The sequence below is a fragment of the Chlamydotis macqueenii genome, chromosome 1, assembly GCF_036417535.1.
Source record: "Chlamydotis macqueenii isolate bChlMac1 chromosome 1, bChlMac1.mat, whole genome shotgun sequence".
Taxonomy (NCBI): Eukaryota; Metazoa; Chordata; class Aves; order Otidiformes; family Otididae; genus Chlamydotis; species Chlamydotis macqueenii.
In genome coordinates, this window is record NC_141556.1 from 151,541,001 (window position 1) to 151,563,076 (window position 22,076).

Genomic DNA, 22,076 nt, shown 5'->3' on the forward strand with positions numbered 1-22,076 from the left:
TCACTTTACGAATATATTTTTCACTGGGAGTTACACCAATGTAGACCAAGCAGTTTGTCGTACCATATCACTTCAGCAACTAAATAGCATGACTTCAGCACTTGTTGAAAGCAAAAGGAAATAAGACTGTTGAAAATGTCATGGTAACTACAGACATAAAGGAAAGACTTAGGTAGGAAGTCAGCAGGCACGGAAGTACCGCTGCCCATCAGTTTTTGGAAACAGCATCTCCGTGGGTGTAGCCAGTAAATAGGAGGGGGAGGGATGGTTCCTCCCAGGAGTTTTAGAACATCAGTAAGCAGCGACAACAGGAGATTGATTTCCATAAACAGATTCCTATTTAGGCTTTGGTATACTATGTGTGAGACTCACTGTTTAATAAATATCAGATTTTTAAAAGTATAACTCTGTCATAGCTTTCTATTTTCAGAATAAAAATATTTTGGATTTACTCTGTTAAGGTGTACTTTTTATAGAAAACAGAAAAGAACAACAACCACAAAAAAATCCAGTAAAGAACTCCACCCAAGTAAACCAATCATTCATAGTGATGTGAAATGATGCAGTGCAGACTCCTCTTTGTGTTTTCCTAATTGCCACTTTAATAAAGAAGTTTTCTTTCAACAAGGTAGTAGCTCTTTCTAACAAAATTAATTACCCCACATAGTGGCAAAAATCCCCAGTTCTCAATTAACATGTACATTCTCAACCTGTTACCTGTTCAAGACAAACGAAGGGGATGTGGTGGCAATTACTACATGAAAATTACTCTCCTATATTACAGTCTTAGAGGGGCTTATGAACAAAATGCTGGCAAATCTGACACATACCTGATCCAGAAAGCACCGTCCTACTAGTTCTGGGTATTCTATGTAGTTTTCTAGTTCTCTCAAGAATATTCTATGAGGAAGAAGATTTTCTTAGAGCCCACACTAAAAAATTTGTAGTAAATGTTCACATTCTTGCAATTAGTTTTCTGAACTTTTGGAAACAGTTGTAAATCTGTCTACAAAACTAAACAAAACTCTTCTAGATCACGTACTTAAAAAGAGACAGCAAATTAAAACAAACGTTCTGACAAATTTATTTTAGCTTACTGTTGCTACAACTGAAATAAAATATAAGATTGGAGAGGGAAGGAGGATTTTGTTTCCCTGCCTTATGCATTCAGCAGTAGGATCTGTACAGTTTCAAGTGTTCAGTTTTCCCTTCCAAATACTACCAAACACCATAAAGCTAACAAAACTAACCAAACCCCACCTCCCCAAACAATACACCCCCCCCGCCAAAAAAAAAAAAAAAATCAGTGGCAAAACTTCCATTCTAGTTTTGACTGAATAAGAAACAACTATTTAACATGCTTAACTTTTCTTTAAAAAAAATCAAACAACCAACTTTTCTTTTCTACCAATTTAAGTATTATCTTGTGAAGAAATACCTGTCTAGTAGCAAGCATTCAAACTTCAGAGAAGTCACTCAAGTATAAAATTAACCAGCCTCAACCAAATGCAAGAGTTGAGAATTTGTGATTTAGAATAATAATTTACTTTCTATAGCAAATTTCATAAAAATGAAAAGAAACTCAAAACCAAAACAAACCTTGTTTTAATTAGCTTGTAAACAGATCCCAATACCTTTCTTCAGGAAGAGGACCACAATGCAAAATTTTACCTGTGTACTGCAAACATTTGAATAAAGTTTCACACAGCTTTGCTCATCTTTTATAGATATTTTGCTTTTCTTCTTCCATGAAATATGAATTTTGACATGCCAGATCGCCAAGTGAGACTCAGTAAAGGCCTTTTAGCAATTTTAATCAGGTTAAAAAAAGAGTAAAGAATCCGATCCAAATGCTATTTTTATATCTGAATGCAAATCCTCACCTGTTGTGAAAATGATAAATTTCTTCCATATTCCCAAACAAGATATCCTTCTTATTTTGGAGTTCTGGTGAAATGAGATGAGCCATTAAGGGGTTGTCCATCTCTGCAGCATACCCCTACAACACAGGAGAGAGGCACACCGATTATCTTCCTTGGCTTGCAGTACTTATCTCTGACAAGGCAGCCTGCCTGCAGGCTGATAAGACAGCACAGAAAGAGCTCAGTATTAATCATGAAGAAAGTATACAAAGTCTGTTTTTCCATCAGTTCAGTAAGACACGCCTATAGTCTTTAGAAAGACACTTGAATTAATACTCCAATTTTAGTCAAGCAAGAATGAAAGAAAGTTTGCAATCATTTTCACCTAGCAAAGGCTACATATTCCCATACTGCTTACAAATTATAGTTCATACTTTTTCTGTTAGGCTTTACACACCTGAGTTTAAAGCCACAATTCCAGTAACACACAAACCTTCATGCTAGTCTTAGCTATTAGTATGAGGGAAAAAGCTGACTGGTTATTTCTTCAGGTAACAGAAGCCACTTAGCTGCAAATTCTGTCTTTAAGATATTTTAATTAGCTTTGGTACCAAAAGTTCTAAGTTTAGATTCTGACATCCTCCATTTGTCATATAAGGCCACATTCTCGTCTGTATTATGTGGCACAGATAAGGAAAAGAGGTCACTAATCTGTGATTGAGTTATCTCCCAAAATACTAAGCCACAAAACCACGAAACAATCCTCCCCCAAAACCCCAAACCCAAATATCCCCAACCAATAAACCAGAAAACTGCAAGAATGCTCTAGTACCTGTACTGTAAGCAGATCTCTTAATGTAAGTGGATTTCTTACTATACAGGCACTGAAGGAAGATGATGTGACCTACTTTAGATTTGGATTAGATTTTTTTTGTTGTTGTTCAAAACACAATTATTATGGATAAGGTGGTCACTGCATCTGTGACATTGATTATAATAAACTGCACTGAATTATTACAAACTGACAAATTAAATTAAAGGGCAAGCAAATGTGTGCTTACAATGAAGATTTTCAATTTCAAAGTTATGTACAAACTACAAAAAGTAGAACTAGCTGGTAAAATCAACAAGCCTGAAGAATTCAAGCATTTGGATAGGACTGGAATTAGATACTTTTTTTTTTAAATTAGAAACATTCCTTTAAAAATATGGGTATTTTTCCCTCAAACACCACAAAAAAGAAAAAAACAATGGTATAGATAAAGATGCTGGAGCTGATAGATAACTAACCCAGTCAAAAAAAAAAAAAAAAAAAAAAGAAAAAAAAAGAGTGGTATAGCCTTAAAAATGATAAAAGTAATCTACATAAAGTGAAGTTTAAAACAATTAACATGGAAGGAACAACTGCGGCCACCATGCAGTTTAGAGGCAGTGAAGAGATGCATGAAGAGAATGACTCATTTCCACTTCAAGTAAGGGTGATGCTGAACATAGCAGCAAAGGCAGGACTGGCATAAAGAAGGGGTACCTAGCCCAGCTGAGGTGAAATCAAACCTGACAGAGGTCAGTAGTTTGGAATTCTGAAAGAATTTAATATAATATTTAATATAAAAATCCTTCCTGTTTTACTACCTATGCAGTACTTGTGTTTTAAGAAAGGAGAGGGACAGTCAGTGCATGTAGCCACAGGGATCATTTAATCTTACTTTAAGAACATATAAGGCTTTGTTTAGTCTTCCATTTGAAAGCTGTTCCAAAAGCATTGGAGTAAATGGAAAAAGGTGTTGAATACAATACCTAAAATTAGACTAAATCAATATTTTTCCGCAATAAAAATTTCTGGATTTCACAGACTAAAGTCAGATGACCATTGTTATTAATGAAAGGAAAACTATCAAGCTCAGATAAAAGCAGCTATAGCAGTTTCCCAGTAATCGGTCTTGGGAATGACCTTGGTTTATTTTCTGCTGGAATCCTTGGCAGAGAGAAAATGCATGGCAATTAAATATGACATAATAATAGGAGACATTGTCCATACAAAGGAATATCAGGTTGTTGTACAGGAAAAATTGGAAGATTAATAGAAAGAAGAAATTGGGAGAACAGCCAGAACTATGTATTAATAAACTAGAATTACACAAAAGCTGGAAGACTGCCATTGAATCATAGCTCAGCAAGGACCTGATCCAGAGTTACTGTTGGCAGTCCCAGTCACCCAGGTTAGAGAGAGATGAATCCCAAACTGCAAAGATGCACAGGTAAGTGTGCCTGGCGTGGTCAGAGTACCAGAGAGTCTATCACACTGGTAGAAAACCAAGACAGCTTGGCCTAGCAAGACAAAGGTTGCACTATGCTCTATGCAAAGCAAGAGTAATACCAGAGGAACAGAGATTCTGCAACAACCCTCCAGTAGTAGCAGTAAGGACCAAAAGTCCTCCAACAATTTGACTCTTGATTTTATAAACAGAACTGTATAGATAAAGTTACATACAAAAGCAGAGAATAAGGTGATGCTTAAGGTCCAGTCCGGACCTACCTTGCTTTACTACCACACACCAGCTATAACCATCCTACTGCCATCAACACTTCCTAGCATTTGGGCCGGACTCAGGACATAAATGGCATGGGAAGCTGAGTACAAACTAGGTAAAAGCAAGATCAGAGTTCAAATCCCTTACATCGTACTCTTTCTTGAAGGCATGTACTTAGAAATTATCACTCCCAGTCCATAAATTAAAGACAAAGCTCCTATTTAGGAACTTAACATTGGCATGGATACCAAGTGTACCCAGTTGTCTCAATTCCAATTCATCCTGACTAAAATAATTCAGCCTCAGTTATCTGTAACTTCATCATCTCCTACAGTCAAATTGGACTACAACAAAATGACACATCCACGTGTGAAGACACAACAAACCTGAGGAACAACACAGAATACTGCCATGTATTTCTACAAGCAACTCTACAAGCAGTACTGCAACTGTCCCTCCGCAAGTGTGGAGCAAGGAGAATATCTTTGTTTCCTTTATAATTTTGAATCAAGATATGATTATTATTACCAGGCACTCTATTACCACAGTTGTACCCAAGACATTTGGAGGATCACTTAAAGATACACAAAAAGAGATGCAAGAAAAAAGTTTTCTCTGCTGCTGACGCAAGATTCTCTTGATGCAGATTCATGTTCCCATGTGACACACAACCTTGCTGGAATTGACCCAAGACTCTGGAATTAACTTTTGCAGGAACTGATGATCATTACAAATCTCACGATGTTTCAGTGTTGCAGTGTAACCCCAGCTGGCAACTAAGCACCACATAGCCGCTCTCTCACTACCCCTGCTCCTCACCTTCCCTCCAGGGGATGGGGAGAGAATCAGAAGAGTAAAAGTGAGAATATTCGTGGGTTGAGATAAATACAGTTTAGGCAAAGCAAATGCAAGCAAACAAAGCAAAACAAGAAATCAATCCACTGCTTCCCATCAGCAGGCAGGTGTTTAGTCATCCCCAGGAAAGCAGGGCTCCATCACATTTAACAGTTACTTGGGAAGACAAATGCTATAACCTTAAATGTCCCCCCCCCCCCGCCCGGCTTCTTCCTTCTTCCTCCAGCTTTATAAGCTGAGCATGAGGTCATATGGTGTGGAATATCCCTTTGGTCAGTTGGGGTCAGCTATCCCAACTTCTTCTGCACCCTGAGCCTGCTCGCTGGTGGGGTGGTGCGAGAGGCAGAAAAGGCCTTGACTCTGTGTAAGCACAAAAATATCCCTGTCTTATCAACACTGTTTCCAGCACAAATCCAAAGCAAAGGCCCATACTAGCTACTATGAAGAAAATTAACTCTATCTCAGCCAAAAACAGCACATCCACCTAAATAGTTAGGTATATCTTATTTTCTGCACAATTTGTGTTTTCTAATACAAAATTCTAGTTGCATGAATATTTCTAGAAAAAAATTGCACACTCCTGCCTCTGTGAAAATATTAGAGAGAAGAGATGTAATGATCACACTGCTTGACAGGACAAGCAGAGGTATTACAGTGATAAGGAAAGCATAAAAGCATCCATGAAATGGAAGAGAGAAATAGATTCACTAACAGCTGCAGTGAAATTTAATCTTTACCTCAAGAACGCAGAGAAGTTCTTCCACATACGCTCGTTCAGTCTCAATGAGTTCGTTAATCACATGCCTGCAGACAAAGAACAACAATTACGGCAGGCCTATTCACTTATGCAAAGTAATGAGGCAACATTAACCTTGTCTATGTTTCCACTCTACTTCAGATAATAAAAGAACAATTTCCAGGTGGTTCAAAATGTGGTGGTTCATGGATACTTTTGTCAACAGTTTATATACCTTTACTGAGAAGCATATAATTTCAAAACATTTTAAAACTTTTGAAAATGTGTTTAAACAGAAAAAAAGTCAAATCTAGCATTTTAAGTGCTGTAGTAACTGAATTGAAGCAGTGGAGCATTTTATCATTGTACACACAAAATCTGGTTATGTTGTGTTCTCAAGTATTACAGGAGCTGGAGTTGTAGCTGCGTATGATTGTCAAATACAGACTTAAAGTTATACTGGTCATTTTAAATTAGTGTGCATTTAGGGCACACTGAATATCACAGTGCTGCTTTAATTTTTATTTCCCTAATGGTCAAGCAAGCATACTTCCCCTCAAACCCATCCCGCTGTGATGTTTTACGATTTACATGCGGTTGCAACAGTGAAAAGACAGCAGAAGTATCCAGTTTACAGGCAGAAATGCAAGCTCTGCTATAAACATTGCAGGTGGTACCAAGTTATTTTTTGAATATAAGCGATGCTGTTTAGTTTTTATATAAGAAAGTGATTTTTCATAACATTTATCAAAATAGTGACTAAAAAGAGTAAAATAAAAATACAAGGTCTTCTGAAGCATGAAACTCAAAACCTCCGATAGATTTACAGGAGGCTTATTACTCAAAACTATGTCATCTCCAAAACAAAAATATGTAGTTATCCTGCCATAGCATCACCTCACTGCAGGAAAGTTAGAGTCTGTTACTATATAAACTATAAATAATGCTGCAGACAGACTGAAATATCTTCCTCTGTGTACAGAGCATAGCTAATGCATTTTAAAATGCACTGAGGCTTAGTTCAGAGAAGCATACTTGTCTTAACAAATCCTTACCCAAACTCTGCCTTTGCTGGAACCAAATCAGAGAAATCGCATTTTTTGTTTATCAAAATACACTTACTGCCGTAACACAGCTAGGTTTTCGTCATCATCCATTGTAGATCCTCCTCTGCTTTGATGGAGTTCAGTTATTTCACTCTAAGGAAGGAAACAAACAACCAACAACAAAAAACCATCACGACATCACAGACTGGGAAAAACACTAAGATGTACAGCTTTGCACTCAGCTCTACTTGCACGTGTTTTCACAAGACTGTACTCTATTAAAAATGAACAGAATTTGCAAGAACATTGGGGAAAAAAAATATATCAGTCAACCTGAAGGTCTTGAAGTACACAAGAACATTTAGACACAGGGAGTTGTACATGAAAGGTCAGCTTAGAAAATACCGTGGTTCGAGGCCCTCGAGGCCCCTTTCCAGGAAGACAACGTCAGAGCATCAGCACTATCTCGAAGGCAACATTGGCCTTAGTCTGTTTTCCAAGCTAAAAATGAGGTACTGTGCTAACTTTCTGGTAACTACCTAGATTGATTAGGTCTGCTGTAATGGCTGACCTAATTACAGTTTGTTGAAAAAAATAAGAGGTGGTGCTTTCAATCCCTGCTTGAACCAGCCCTTTTCTCCAGCTGTTGTCCCTACTGGCCACATGGTCTTGCCTTCCTCCTTGCATTGTCTCTTGCGGAACCTTTGCTGAGTTGATTCAACTCTCTAACCCAGTGAGAAACTATTTGTTGCTGCCATTAGGTTACTTTCCTTGCCGGAGGAGGGGCAGGAAGACCATCCCCACTTGGGAATGGCAACCCATTAGGTCAGGTGAAGCTGTCTTGGAGCCAACGACAACTACCTCTTCACGTTTGCCAGTTTTAAGAGTAGCCAATTACTACTGGCAAATAATAAATGTTTCCTGTTCATAGATTTTATATTTTGCTGCTCCTAACATTTTTCCTAATATAGGCAACTATTTATTTTACCTTCCCTCATACCCAGCGCAGCAAAAAAGCAGCCTCTATTTAAACTACATGACTGCTTCACCCGAGTAACTTCAATAGGGGAAATACTATCACTTCTTCAGTGGAACTGCCTCATTCTTCTTGAGGTTCTTGAATATTCCATCATATTATGACCTGCTGAAGCAGTACATGCATGAAAAGCACAAAGGAAAAAAATTACCTTTCCCCTTCTGTAGTTTGCCCTCCGGAGTGCACTGCTTTCTGAGTTGGATACGTATTCTCTTTGAAGACCTAAGCACACAAACCAGAATCAAACAGCAGTTAGAACTTGAGCAGATCTCACACAGATCTTTGAGCAACCACAAATTACAGCTGAAAGTTTCTTGAACAGTTTCTCAGCATAACACAAAAAATTAGTTAAAGGCTACTCCAGTTACTTACCTGGAGAGGAACACGGAGATTTTACAAAGGCTTCGGGTCTTGGTGCGACTGGCTGAACAGGACGTGTCTGCTTAGCTGCCAGTTTCTTAAGACTTACTTGTCTCTTTTGAAACATTTCTTCCATACTTTCTTGCTTCTGGAAAACCTTTTGCACATGCTCCTACCATTGCCACAGAAATAAATAAATAAATAAAAATTAAAAAAAAAAAAAAATCCCTGTCAGAGACCCATCAATAAGCTACACTGCCATTTACGGCCCTTATGCAAAGATATGACAGGACTAGCACCTCAGGGAAATGTGTTCACTTTCCAGTTCCCAAGTATAACTCCTAGTACTGATTATTTAACTTTATTGATGGCCATGCAAGGGGACAATTCTAAAATGACTAAATGGATGTACAGATACACATAAACATCTTCTGGTACCTTCAGGTCCTCATTGAGGATGTGTGCATACTCTCTGTAAATTTTATTCAACTCCTTGATTTTGTTGCCTGCACCAGTGTCCAGGAATTTCTCAATCTCCTGTAATGCTGATTCTGCACCATCCTGAGACTGACACTTATCTACTGGTTGCGAAGCCAGCAGATAAATTCCTTCATCACACCATTTCATAGACTAGAAACAGAGAAAAAAACAGACTCAGAATGCATCAATATCAGCATCAAACACTAAGAGGTCTAAAACATTTCATACCTCTACTTGTGATGTATTCAGCTATTTAAGGAGACAACTTCCAGCACACCCAGATACTTTTACTTGCCATTATGACAACTGGTTGACTGAGGTTTTAGCAAACAAGATGGAAAACAGAACTGTTCCATGCAAAATTTACCTTTTCTAGTAAGCCGTGCAGTTCTAGAGATTTGTTAAGAAGATTTCTCCTCCGTTCTGTCTCAGTAGTGAAGGCATCACAGAGATGATGAAGTTCACTGCATTTTGGAATAATGGAGTCCACAGCATAATGATTGCTTTGAATAAAAGCATCACCCTCTGAGGCTAGCATTCTGGCTTTTGCTACAGTTTCCTAAGAAAGTAAGCACTTATTTAGGTACATCTTTCCTCGGATCAACAGCAAAGAAAAAAATTAAAAATTATACCATTTGTTTTTATGCAGTAGAACACACATGTTTATAAAGAATACATCTTTAGTTAACAGCTGCTTTGCTTAATAAGTTAAAATTATTTCCTGTCTTCCCAAATGCCCAAGAACTTTTATGCCTCCTTCTTTATTGTATTAGAGTACTCCAGAAACAGTAATGAGTTTAATCATATGCCTCCCTGTGAAGGAAGCACTACTGTCTTTCTATACCTTAGTTATCCAGCAGTACGTCTATATGCAATTTGGAGTATAGTAGCAATCTGAACCCAAATTAAGAAAAAATACCTAATGCCAACAGCTCAGCCTCAAGAGCAATAAATTTTATTGTGAAGCACAGATCATAATAAGGTTCCCTTTCTATGTTGTTCAGAGTGTATGTTTCTGTTGGTCATCTTAACCTCAATAAGATTGATCAAACGCCCACATATTGTACATTCCATACATGGCCTTCTCATTTCTGAGATCCAATGAAATAAGAGGCTTTAATAGGAACAGAAGTGGCCTCTTGATCACTAAGTGCAGAACTTGGCTACATAGACCCTTCATGCAATTCTTCCATAAACTGATGACACTGACTTTTGTGACTGGTCACTCTGCTCTTTATTGAGGGATGTCCGAGAATCGGGCTGCTCCAGTGGTTAAAAACTTTATTCCAAATTCCTTCTGCATGTTACTGGAGACACTGATTCTGCCCTGTTGTCAGCTTAAGCTCTGCCCATAAGATCTACTCAAGTACCAACTACTGTTCCCCTCCACACACCCACTGTCATACTAGAAATTAAGGAGATTGCATTGCGGAGTTCTTACACATGATTTTTCTTCAAAGTTGGCAAGATCTTTCAAAATGTGCTCCACATGTGAACAGCTGTTTCCCACATCTGTGAAAGCAGACAGTCTCTCAGACACAATATCCAAAGCTGCTTTGACCTGAAATGAGACACAGCTATGTATCAGTGAAGATGATGAGGAATATCAGGAAGGATTACAGAGCCCTGGGAGCAATGGTTAAGGACTCTGGGGTGCAGGTAGTCTTTTCATCTGTCCTCCTGGTCAAAGGGAAGGGGACTGAAAGGGACAGTTGAATCTGGCAAATCAACAAATGGCTGCAGGAATGGTGCCACAGCCAGAAGTTTGGCTACTTAGACCACAGGACTTGTGTTGAGAAGCCTGGTCTACTGGGGGCTGATGGAGTCCACCTGAGAGAGAGGGAAGAGTGTGTTTGGCCAAAGGCTTGCCAGACTGGTAAAGAGGGCTTTAAATTAACGTTGCTGGAGGAGGGCAACCACAATCCACCCTGCTACTGTCAGTATGGTGCCAGTGACAGCAATAGGTGCCCAGAACCTGGGGAAGGATCACTGGTAAGTACGAGAGAACCTAAAGTGCAGCTCAAGGGAATTCCAGATGCTCCAGTCAGCAAGTCGGCTTCATCTGGGGCCCAGCTTAAGTGCCTCTATACCAATGCACATAGCACGGGGAACAAACAGGAAGAGTTAGAGATACACACATGCCTGCAGGGCTATGATCTTGTTGGCATCATGGAGACATGGTGGGATGGCTCCTGGGATTGAAGTGTTGGGATGGAGGGATATAGGCTCTTTAGGAAGGCCAGGCAGGGGAGATGAGGAGGGGGTGTCACCCTCTATGTCAACGACCATCTGGAGTGCATGGAGCTCTGCCTGGGGATGGATGAGGAGCTGACAGAGAGCTTATGGGTCAGGATTAGAGGAAGGGAAGGGACAAGTGACATTATAGTGGGGGTTTGCTACAGGCCACCTGGCCAGGAAGACTGAGTGGACGAGGCCCTCTATAGACAGTCACAAGCCCTGGTCCTCATGGGGGTCTCCAACCACCTCGACATCTGTTGGAGGGACAACACAGCAGGGCACAAGCAATCCAGGAGGTTCCTGGAATGTGTGGATGACAACTTCCTCCTACAAGTGACAGAGGAGCTGTGCTGGACCTTGTTCTCCCCAACAAGGAAGGGCTGGTGGGGAATGTGAAGCTCAAGGGCAGCCTTGGCTGCAGTGGCCATGAGCTAGTGGAGTTCAAGATCCTTAAGGCAGTGAGGAGGGTGTGCAGCAAGCTCTCTACCCTGGACTTCAGGAGAGCAGACTTTGGCCTCTTCAGGGATCTGATGGGTAAAGTGTCATGGGATACAGCCCTGGAGGGAAGAGGGGCCCAGAAAGTTGGTTGATATTCAAGGAGCACCTCCCCCAAGCTCAGGAGCAACCCATCCCAACAAAGAGGAAGTCTGGCAAAAAACGCCAGGAAGCCTGCATGGATGAACAAGGAGCTCCTCGGCCAACTAAAAACCAAAAAGGTAGTTTATAGAGGGTGGAAACAAGGACAGGTAGCCTGGGAAGATTACAAAGCGATTGTCCAAGCATCCAGGGATTCAGGTAAGGAAGACTAAAGCCCTGACAGAATTAAATCTGGCCAGGGACATCAAGGGCAACAAGAAACGCTTCTTTAGGTATGTTGGGGATAAAAAGACCAGGGAGAATGTGGGCCCTCTCTGGAAGGAAATGGGAGACCTGGTTACCCAGGACATGGAGAAGGCTGAGGTACTCAATTGCTTTTTTGCCTCAGTCTTTCCTGGTGAGGGCTCTAGACACATCACCCAAGTCGCAGAAGGCAAAAGCAGGGTTTGGGAGAATGAAGAGCTGCCCACTGTAGCAGAAGAGCAGGTTCACAAACATCTAAGGAACCTAAAGGTACAGAGGTCCATAGGAGCTGATGAGATGCATCTGCAGGTCCTTAGGGAACTGGCAGATGAAGTTGCCAAGCCACTGTCCATCACAGTTGAGAAGCTGTGGCAGTCTGGTGAGGTTCCTGATGACTGGAAAAGGGAAAACATAACCCTTGTTTTTAAAAAGAGAGACAAGGAAGACCCAAGGAACTACAGGCCAGTCAGTCTCACCTCTGTGCCTGGCAAGGTCACGGAGCAGACTCTCCTGAAAATCATGCTAAGACATATGGGTCAGTGTTGGGCCTGTCCCTGTTTAACATTCTTATCAGCAACATGGACAGTGGGATAGAGTGCATCCTCAGCAAGTTTGCCGACAACACCAAGCTGCGTGGTGCAGTCAATACGCTGGAGGGAAGGTATGCCATCCAGAGGGACCTCAACAGGCTGGAGAGGTGAGCCTGTACAAAACCTCATGAAGTTCAACCAGGCCAAGTGCAAGGTCCTGCACGTGGGTCGGGGAAATCCCAAGCACAAATACTGGCTGGGCAGAGAATGGCTTGCTAGCAGCCCTGAGGAGAAGGACTTGGGAGTTGTGGTGCATGAGAAGCTCAAAATGAGCCAGCAATGTGCGCTTGCAACCCAGAAAGCCAACCGCATCCTGGGCTGCATCAAAAGCAGTGTGGCCAGTGGGTTGAGGGAGGTGATTCTCCCTCTCTGCTCTGCTCTGGTGAGACCCCCACCTGGAATACTGAGTCCAGATATGGAGCCCCCAACATAAGAAGGACATGGACGTGTTGGGAGTCCAGAGGAGGGCCATGAAGATGATCAGAAGGCTGGAGCACCTCTCCTATGAGGACAGGCTGAGAGAATTGGGGCTGTTCAACCTGGGGAAGAGAAGGCTCTGGAGAGACCTTATAGCAGTCTTCCAGTACCTCAAGGGGGCCTACAGGAAAGACAGGGAAAAACTCTTTAGCAGGGCCTGTTGTGATAGGACGAGGGGCAACGGTTTTAAAATAGATGCAGATAGATTCAGACTGGACATAAGGAAGACATTTTTTACAGTGAGGGTGGTGGAACACTGGCACAGGTTGCCCAGAGAGGTGGTGGATGCCTCATCCCTGGAAACACTCAAGGCCAGGTTGGATGGGACTCTAAGCAACCCGATCCAGTTGGAGATGTTCCTCTTCCTTACAGGGGAGTCAGACTAGATGACCTTTAACATTGACTTCCAATCCAAACTATTCTATGATTCCACCTCTCCGGAGACCCATCAGTTAAACAGCTGATAGCCACAGGTCAGGTGGTTCACATTATGGGGTTACTGGGGCACAGACACAAATTATATTTTAGTCAGCCTACCTTCACCCCCAAATCAAAGTGAAAATAAATACAAAGAAAAGGCAGTGAAGTAAACCTGTTTCCTGGTACTGAAAAAAAACCGCAGGGAAACTCATGCTCAGGAAACATTTATAATCTTGCTTTTATCAGATGAAAATAATACAAAGTGACATTAATGTAAACAGCAAAATGTGAGAGAGACCGTAAACTTAAAACTCTAACAAATGGTTGAGAGGCAGACATACAGACAGACACACACACACACATTTGTAAGAGGGTTTCTGAGCGCTGCTCCCATGGAGGCACAGGAGCTGTGCTCTGAGATCAGCTACACCAGCGTAAAGCAACTGTAGGTGCCATCAAACACATGAGTTAAACTAACATGAGATCAGAAATTGGCTGTAAAAATTTAGTTCAGCCTCCACCCAGCTTCTAACATTGTGGTTGCAACCTCCCACCCACAGTGCTGGAGACCGAAATTTTATAAAACAGCCAGAAGGTTTAGGTACGTCTCGGTTCTATAAAAGGGCCTATTGGCAAGATGAAAGCTTTGCAGCCAGCATTTTATGCTTCTGTGGTGGAGAACAGCTTTCAAAGGAGTTTTTGAACACTTATACACTGCTGGGCCTGTGGAAAAAAAAAATCATAAGACTGCAGAAGAGAAGCTATTATATCTCTATAGGCAAGTATTTAAGCTAGCAAAGACAGCAGGATGTCAAATAAGGACACATACAAGAAAAAGGTTGGAGAAAGCTTTCAAACACACACAGGAGCTGCAGAAACGGAAGTGCGAAGTATTTTCTTCTGAATCATTTCTATATTGCCAAATATTGACTGTCACCAAGAAGTTCTCACCTCTCTGAAATTCTGTTCAAAATTCCGAAGGTGCAGACACTGCTCAAGTTTTTGTTGATGCTTAATCCAAAACTCATCAAATGCAGTCTCTGTTTCATGTAATTGAGCCAGAAGCCTTTAAAAAAAAGAAATACTGTAAGACTAATTGGCACAACCTTTAGGGGACAATGCAATCTTCCACAGTAAACAAAAAGCCTCCCCAAAGCAATATTTTCCAGAAAAAAATAAACTGGATACAGGAAATCTTTTTGAGTATTGCACAGAATTGCAATAACACTGATGTAAAACTGAAACCCAACACAAACATTAAGTTCTGAAAAATTGGCAGGTGCTGATTTGAAGCTAGCTGTTGCAGCATATACTACTTCTCAGCTCTGGACCGAGGACATGGGGACCTGGAGCTAGTAAACATAAATAAAACATGCAAATGTGTGTGGGCTAGGACTCAGAGGAACCCAAGCCTTGAGCTATAAAGAAAAATGAAGGCAAAAATTTGTACTGCTGTGACCAGCCAGCTGCCCTTACATTTCATTCCTTGGAGCAAGACCCATAATAAACCTGAAGGTCATTGCTCCTCCTCTTCTGAGCAGCGTTACTACTTCAATATCACACGCAAGTGTACACCAGTACTGGGAAGAAAAGAATCTTCTTCAATTATAATTTTGGCCAATGCCTTAAGACTTTTACTTTACTACTTATCTTCCAGCGTTTCATTTGACAGTACTTTATCCTGTGGACTTAACTTTAAAGTGCCTTTTGCTGTACTTAGGGAAAAGCATATATCATAGTTTTGATGAATTTTTGTCTTTAATAGCACAGAAATGAACCCCCAATTTAGAAGTTAAAACTGATAAGAAAAAAGGCGAGGACACATAACACACAGAGCTTGTTCCAACTTCTGTCAGATATTGTATCTAGTAGGAACATTTTGGATAAATTAGCAACCCCCACCCCGACTGTCCTTCAGATAGCTGATAGCAAAAACGACCAAAAAAAGTTACTTCTGCCAAGCTTTGTGGATTGGAATGGACAGTTATTTGGAAAGAAAAGTCAGCTCAAGTGTAATAGAAACATGGAATGACAGACAAAAAAAGAATGCAGAATACTGCCTGGGGGAAATGAGCTATGCCTTCATAGCTTTGTGCAAATTTACATCTGTGCTATGGTGATATAATGGCTTCAAAACTGGCAGTAATTTAAGAGGAGTCGGCAGGGAGCAGAGAAAAGCATCCATTACCTATATGCCCAAAGAAAGCCTATAGGAAGTTTGTGCATAGATACTTCAAGAGCGGTGTACTCCCTAGCAGCCCTTTAAAAGCTACTAATGATCGCTGATATCTTATCAATGTGTTAGAAGCTCCTTCAGGTAGGTTTAAAGAAAAAGAAGCTTTCCACTTCAATTCAAAAGGACTTTAGAAAAGTGGAAAAATCTGCTGAAAAGAAGGGATATATCACCTCTGTTTTCCCCTCCTGCTTTCCCTACAGCAGCAAAATTTCCTTGGATTGCGCTTTAGTTTCTAAACAAAGTATCGATATTCATTAAAATAAGGAAAAGCTGCTCAACTATATAGTCCAAATCTGACAAAAAAAAAAAACAAACCCCAAAACCGAACAAAATAAAACCCAAACAGCATTACTTTGTTGGTACTGAAACTCAAACCACATCTCCTATTTCCCTATGGCCAGGTGACCTGGTAATGGACATCAGGGGATCACTTTGCCCAGGACAGATCTGACAACCGAAGAATTGTTTCTGAAAGCACCTTTTATGTGTTCGCATGTAACGTTTGCTTATGTGCTAAGCATGCATATGGAACTAAGTAAAAGAGCTGGGGAGGGCTCAAAAAAGCCAGAAAAGCAGCATGTTCAATATTTTGCTCCTCTCACCTTTCTACCGTTGTTTGATTGTCCAGCTGATCTTGATTCAGTTTGTATTCAGGATTCTCAGTAACTGGTTTTGTAATACTTTCAAGGATATCAACTCCCTGTTCTACTGCTAACCTGATATCCTCCTACAAAAGAAAACAAAAAACCCACACAATGTAGTTGTGTGTTGTTGGTTTTTTTTTAAGCAGATTTCATAAGGCACCAAACTGAAAAAAGCATTTTGTTTTAATAGCAATAAAGCAAGCACAATTTGATTTAAAGCAGTGTTTGACAACAAATACAGACAATAAATGCTAACCGTCAGCTTTTTCTACATTTACTATCCTAAGATCCCAGTGTAACTGAATTGAATTTTTATGACAGATAGCCTTCTAGTGTCTCCTTATGCTACAAACATCTCAAAAGTTTTAGATGTATAGTTTTGAAACCCCCAAATAGTTTTCATTTAACCTGATTTGAAAGAACATTTGTCCATTCTTCAAGAGCTCATATTTTTTTCATACACATGCAAATAAAATCAAATTTATTGTTGCAAACCAAACTACAAATTAAACACACTACTACTTACAAAGGAATTTCTATTTCCACATATAAATCATTATGCATTTGTACATACATAAACTTAGCCTCAAGAAACGTCATTTTTGAATGCAAAAAGGATTTTTAACATCAAACCAAGAAAACCAAGTTCAGTTAGATTTCAATGTTTTGCATTATTATTGTCTATTAACACCACATCTTCTATTAAAATTATTAGCTATAAATTAAAACACAGTTTAACTAGAAGACAGCATCTTTAAAAAAAATTACATACCTTCATTTTGTCCTTCTTTTCTGTGTGTGTTGCAAGAAGGGAGCTGGTTGACTGCACATCATTTGGTAGTTCTGTTTCAGCCAGCTCAGTCCCAAAGGACTGAAGAATCTGAGCTGTTTGCTTAACCTTTTGGGCGAAACCTTCTATAGCCTTTTGGAATAAAAACCATTAAAGATGTTTCATGCTCATGACATGCAAATGTACAAACAGACACATACACGGAAAACATAAGTCTCAAAGCAAACCCAAGCAGATGAATTACAATACTGAAAAATGGTCAAAGTATAATTTTGCAAGCAATAGATACCGTCACCATTAATTCCTTAGCTGTATACTTTTCCTAGGATCGTATCAGGTGTATCTTCCTCATATTTTTATAATCTGGAGTTATTTTACAATTTGAGTTTTTTCTTTCTCGTAGCAAAACCAATAAACCTCAACACAATAATACACTGTAGTTCCTTTGCTCCAAGTGTTCAGAAAACCACTCCCAAATTATTACTCATATTATTTCTCTAAGATGACTAAGTACCATTGGGAACATCTTCTCACTCAGAGCAATTGAACTCGCATCACTTGGAATCTGTTTTCCAAATGACAGGGTATAAAACAAAATGGTTCATTAAACTGGACAGTTAAAAACTAAGACTTACAGTGCGACGGGACAGCCATCTGTTATGGCAGTAATCCAGGGTGCCACCAAGATCTTCTGTTAATTGTGTTTTATCAATGTAACTCTGCAGTTCTGAAACTGAGCCCAGCATTATGATCTGCAGCAGCAAAGAAAAAAGTAAACTCCATCAGTGGTGAGAAGTCCCTTGTTAAGGACTCTAAGCCACATCCTTCAGCCTCTGACAGAGAAAATTCAGTTTAATACAGAAGCAAGTGATGGAACTATTTCCTTTGGGTACAGAAAAACAAACTTAACAGTTGTTTCAGTTGAAGATGATGTAAGTGTAAACAACTGCATATGAGCAAGAGCACCAGACATATTAATAAAACCTTATGGGTTATACAACACAAATTATACCATCAGATTTTTTAAATCCTGATAAACTATACATGGCTATTTTCTAAGAGCAACATTTATTTCTTGTTAATTTTCCCTTGTTATCCTGGGTTTGTGGGAGAAAATAATAGTATCTCCATGGATTTGGCATGTAAGGACTGGTTCCCCAAAATAAACAGGGGCTAGCGGGAAGTAGAATAACTTTTATATCTTTAGCTCACAGAGTTTCAAAGTCTATTTTAAAATACAAATGATATACGTTTACAAACAAAAGTACGATCAGTGGGCTTTCTGGTGGTGTAACAACAGGCATCAGTTGTATGTTCACTCAAATGATAGAAACTATAGTATTTGTCCATGGGAAACACATTTACCTCAAAATTCACATACTCTTTCAAGAATAAACCATCACGAATCAGCCAAAATTGCTGAAACTGCCTTTAGGTATGGCTTTTTGTTGGGATTTTTTTGGTCCTCACTGGCAACATTAAGTACTTTAACAGATTCCTGATAATAAAGTGAAAATAGAGGATTACTTACAGGTACTTTCATTTTAAACTCATCTTTGTTGAATTTGAAAGCAATGTCTGAGAGAGCTCGATGAAAAAATCCTGTTGGGCGCAGAACAAGGACTAGTTGCAGGTTTCCCGGGAAAGATGCCTGCAAAACAAGTTTGGTCTGTTATTTTCTGTGTCTCAGCTCCAGAAAATACTTTTGAACAAGGAGAAACCACTATCAAACCACAAACTAACGGTATCAAAGGTCTCCCGCAATGGGGTGACCAATTATAAACCTAGCAAGGCTTGCACAGAAGGCTTAACTCAAAGAGACATTTACTCATCTTTGGGATCAGGAATCTATTCTCCTGGAATCAAATTTTTCAGGGCTGGCTTGTACTGCTCTTCAGCTAAGACCACATCCCAGCCAAGGAATCTAATGAACAAACAGCAGTGGCATAGTAGTTTTGCAACAGCAGTACTTTCATAGTTACCTTCTCTTCTCTTCAACAGAGGGTGCCAAAAGAAACCTCCTAACAACACATTTCTAGTTTGCAGATATGCTACCCTGACAGTTGCCTACACAAACTGTTGCCACTGAGACTGAATTCTCAGGCAGTAGCGTAGAAATAAGCTTTAATTTTGCAGACAGAACTAAAAATCAAACATAACAATTCTCAGTTATGGCTTTCCTCATCATCTTCCAACTAGGAGCCTGGTGGATCTTTCCCAGTTCTACAAGTGACAGAGAGAAAACAGAAGAGAGGAGAAGGAAAGCAAAGAAATAGCATTAAATTAGTAAAAACCAACCTCTGCCGTGGCAGAAGTTTGCATATTTGGCATTCAGCCATTCTTGAAATCATGCAAGTCTTCTCCCCTATTCAGTATTTCCACTGTAGGGAGGCAGTGAAGCTCACTGAAGAAGTTATCATTATAGTGATTAAGTATGCAATTTTCTTCATTATCCTGTTGGAAATCATGTCACATTTCTAGCAAATTGAATTACTACCAAGAAAAGGCAACCAGAAAACAAACACTAACTGAAGGAGCTGTTATGCTATACTCTGTTTCCAAGTCTAGTGAAACCGTTAGTATCTGGAAGGCTGGAGAGCAGTTTAATACACATTTTAAGGTTTCCAAGGGTTCCAGATACTTAGCATTAGACATAAGCTTTTAAAAAGAGAAATGTAGCTAAAAACTTATCTGGAGGACTTCACGGATTCATTGTAGTTCCCCAGATATTCAGTGTACAACTGACATCTTCAAGTGACTGGGGGACCTTAAAAGACTTGAGCGTCACAATCTGCCTTCACTTCAGAAATGTCCAAATTTTCTTGAAAGCACAGTGGTTCACTCCTAAAGAGCCTGGAGGCCTTCAAGACACAAGTGGCTAGGGTGCTAGATAATCTCACTAAGGCTCCCTTTCCTACAAAAGGTTGGACTAGATGATCTTTCAAGGTCTGTTTCAACCTGGACTGTTCTATGATTCTATGATATTTAGACTATTACTGAATAAAAAAAAGTAACAGCCAAATGCAATGTAATAGTAAATTTTTCTAAATTAGGTATCAGCTTTTATGAGAAACAGAGTTTAATTGCATGACTAAATTAAGTAGTCTCTCATTAACATTCAATTCAAACAAAACAGACAGAATGCACAGTACAATTACTCTACATCTCCATGTGTCTACCCAAAACGATTCTGAGGAAATCACTACAATCTTGTACCATCTAGACTAACTCCTGTTCAAGACTTGTCAGAAGGTTCCTCTCTCTCTCAGCAAAAGCTCAAATTCCAGATTACTCTAACTTTGTCTACAATACCATTCTTGTCTCCTTTGTGAAACATCATCATCATCATCAGGGAGGATTGCTACAGTAAATAATGTTGGACCTGTGCCAGTTATTCCAGTTATCTGAGTCTATACCATCACTGCACAAACAATACTATTTTCCTACTTTTTTTTTTCCTAAAGCCCTGGTGACTTGCAGAGACAATGATATGATGCAAGAGAAAATCCTTAGACGCATTTCAGCTTCATCAACCAGTCAACTTCACCTTGAACGCAAGAACAAAAAGAAACCCCAAACAACTCTGTTCCAGTCCAGCAGCATATTTGTGTGAAGCCATTGTATGCTAAGCAGAGCAAACAATGACTTCTCAATAATGCTGCGACAAGTGTTAAGCACAAAAATGAACATTCATGTACATTTAGTAGTATCACAAAATAAAGTGCCTTCAAGTACTGTTTTATGGAAGTCACTGAACACCACTGGAATAAGAATTTGTGTGCTTGGAAACTGTTTTTTTTTTTCCAAGTGTATTTCTTTAGTAATTAATATTAAATGCTCCACCAACATCTTGTCTTAAATATTGCACTTTAACTCATTTAATGCCTATGTAAGAGAGACCGGGGGGGAAAAAACAAACAAACAAACAAACCAACCCTGTAATATTTTTTATATCCTGTATGAAAATTAGGGTAGCCTCTGTTCTGTTCTATCCCAATCCATATATTCCTTTGTCTGTCTTGCATCAGCACTGAGACTTGTCTGATGCTTCAAGACTGTTGTGGGATTAGTTTTCTATCTGCTAATCTCCTTCACTTCCCCATCCAGCCAGGCAAGTGTCCATTCCTAAGATACTGAAAAAGATGTAGACTTGCATGTAGTTACTAGCTTTGAAATAAATCTGCCCAAACCCAAAAATTTATATACAGCACAGCCCTTAAATCAAAGCTTTCCAATATATGGAGATGTTTGCTACCCTATGAGTACCCAAAATCTGGAATGTAGGCAGAACTTTTACTAGTGGACAAAAACAGGAGCTACCTTAAATACTCTGGGAAAACCATTAGTAAATACTCAGGAGCAGGCTGAGCTGCCTGCTTTCAGGCCTCCACTTCTCAGGGATGGGGAGCTCCCCACTGCATGCTCCAGGCGTCTGGAAAGGGGGAACTTACAGAAACTGAACCCAGCTGGGTTTTGCAGAAAATGTAAAATTAAATCAGTTGCATATAATCTTAATTGTCGCTTTTCTTCAGAGTATATAAGTGACAGAGAGGCACCAATACTGACCCTGAAGTTAAGCAGCTGCTAATAGGGAGAGGGAAGGAGGTGCACACCATAGAATGGTTCGGGTTGAAAGGGACCTTTAAAGGTCATCTAGTCCAACCCCCCTGCAAGGAGCAGGGACATCCCCGACTAGATCAGGTTGCTCAGAGCCTCATCCAGCCTGGCCTTGAATGTTTCCAGGGATGGGGCTTCCATCACCTCTCTGAGCAACCTGTTCCATCTTACCAATGAAGATGACACGGTGCTGAATGGCTGGTAAGGAACTGCAAAAACCGAGTGGGAAACTACCCCCAGGAAACAACCTCTGCCTGATGCTCGGGAAGGGGTGGTGGCAGCTTATTTATGGGGAGGGAAGGACAGCACTTCCCCAAA

The 22,076-nt window shown here is 40.0% G+C and overlaps 1 protein-coding gene across 5 annotated transcripts in view; it reads right to left on the reverse strand.

Moving 5' to 3' along the window:
* Nucleotides 1–22,076, reverse strand: part of MCF2L (MCF.2 cell line derived transforming sequence like) — a 155,357-nt gene that overhangs the window by 15,049 nt on the left and 118,232 nt on the right. For all 5 annotated transcript variants that reach the window (XM_086770287.1, XM_086770321.1, XM_086770296.1 and 2 more), the window contains exons 5-18: nucleotides 18,673–18,792; nucleotides 17,777–17,893; nucleotides 17,124–17,273; nucleotides 16,310–16,434; nucleotides 14,423–14,537; nucleotides 10,348–10,467; nucleotides 9,274–9,465; nucleotides 8,865–9,056; nucleotides 8,439–8,598; nucleotides 8,218–8,288; nucleotides 7,107–7,183; nucleotides 5,986–6,052; nucleotides 1,884–1,999; nucleotides 831–900 (exon numbers count right to left, since the gene is read on the reverse strand). In XM_086770287.1, coding sequence (XP_086626413.1) covers nucleotides 831–900; nucleotides 1,884–1,999; nucleotides 5,986–6,052; nucleotides 7,107–7,183; nucleotides 8,218–8,288; nucleotides 8,439–8,598; nucleotides 8,865–9,056; nucleotides 9,274–9,465; nucleotides 10,348–10,467; nucleotides 14,423–14,537; nucleotides 16,310–16,434; nucleotides 17,124–17,273; nucleotides 17,777–17,893; nucleotides 18,673–18,792 — 1,692 coding nt within the window. The remainder of the gene's footprint in view (nucleotides 1–830; nucleotides 901–1,883; nucleotides 2,000–5,985; nucleotides 6,053–7,106; nucleotides 7,184–8,217; nucleotides 8,289–8,438; nucleotides 8,599–8,864; nucleotides 9,057–9,273; nucleotides 9,466–10,347; nucleotides 10,468–14,422; nucleotides 14,538–16,309; nucleotides 16,435–17,123; nucleotides 17,274–17,776; nucleotides 17,894–18,672; nucleotides 18,793–22,076) is intronic.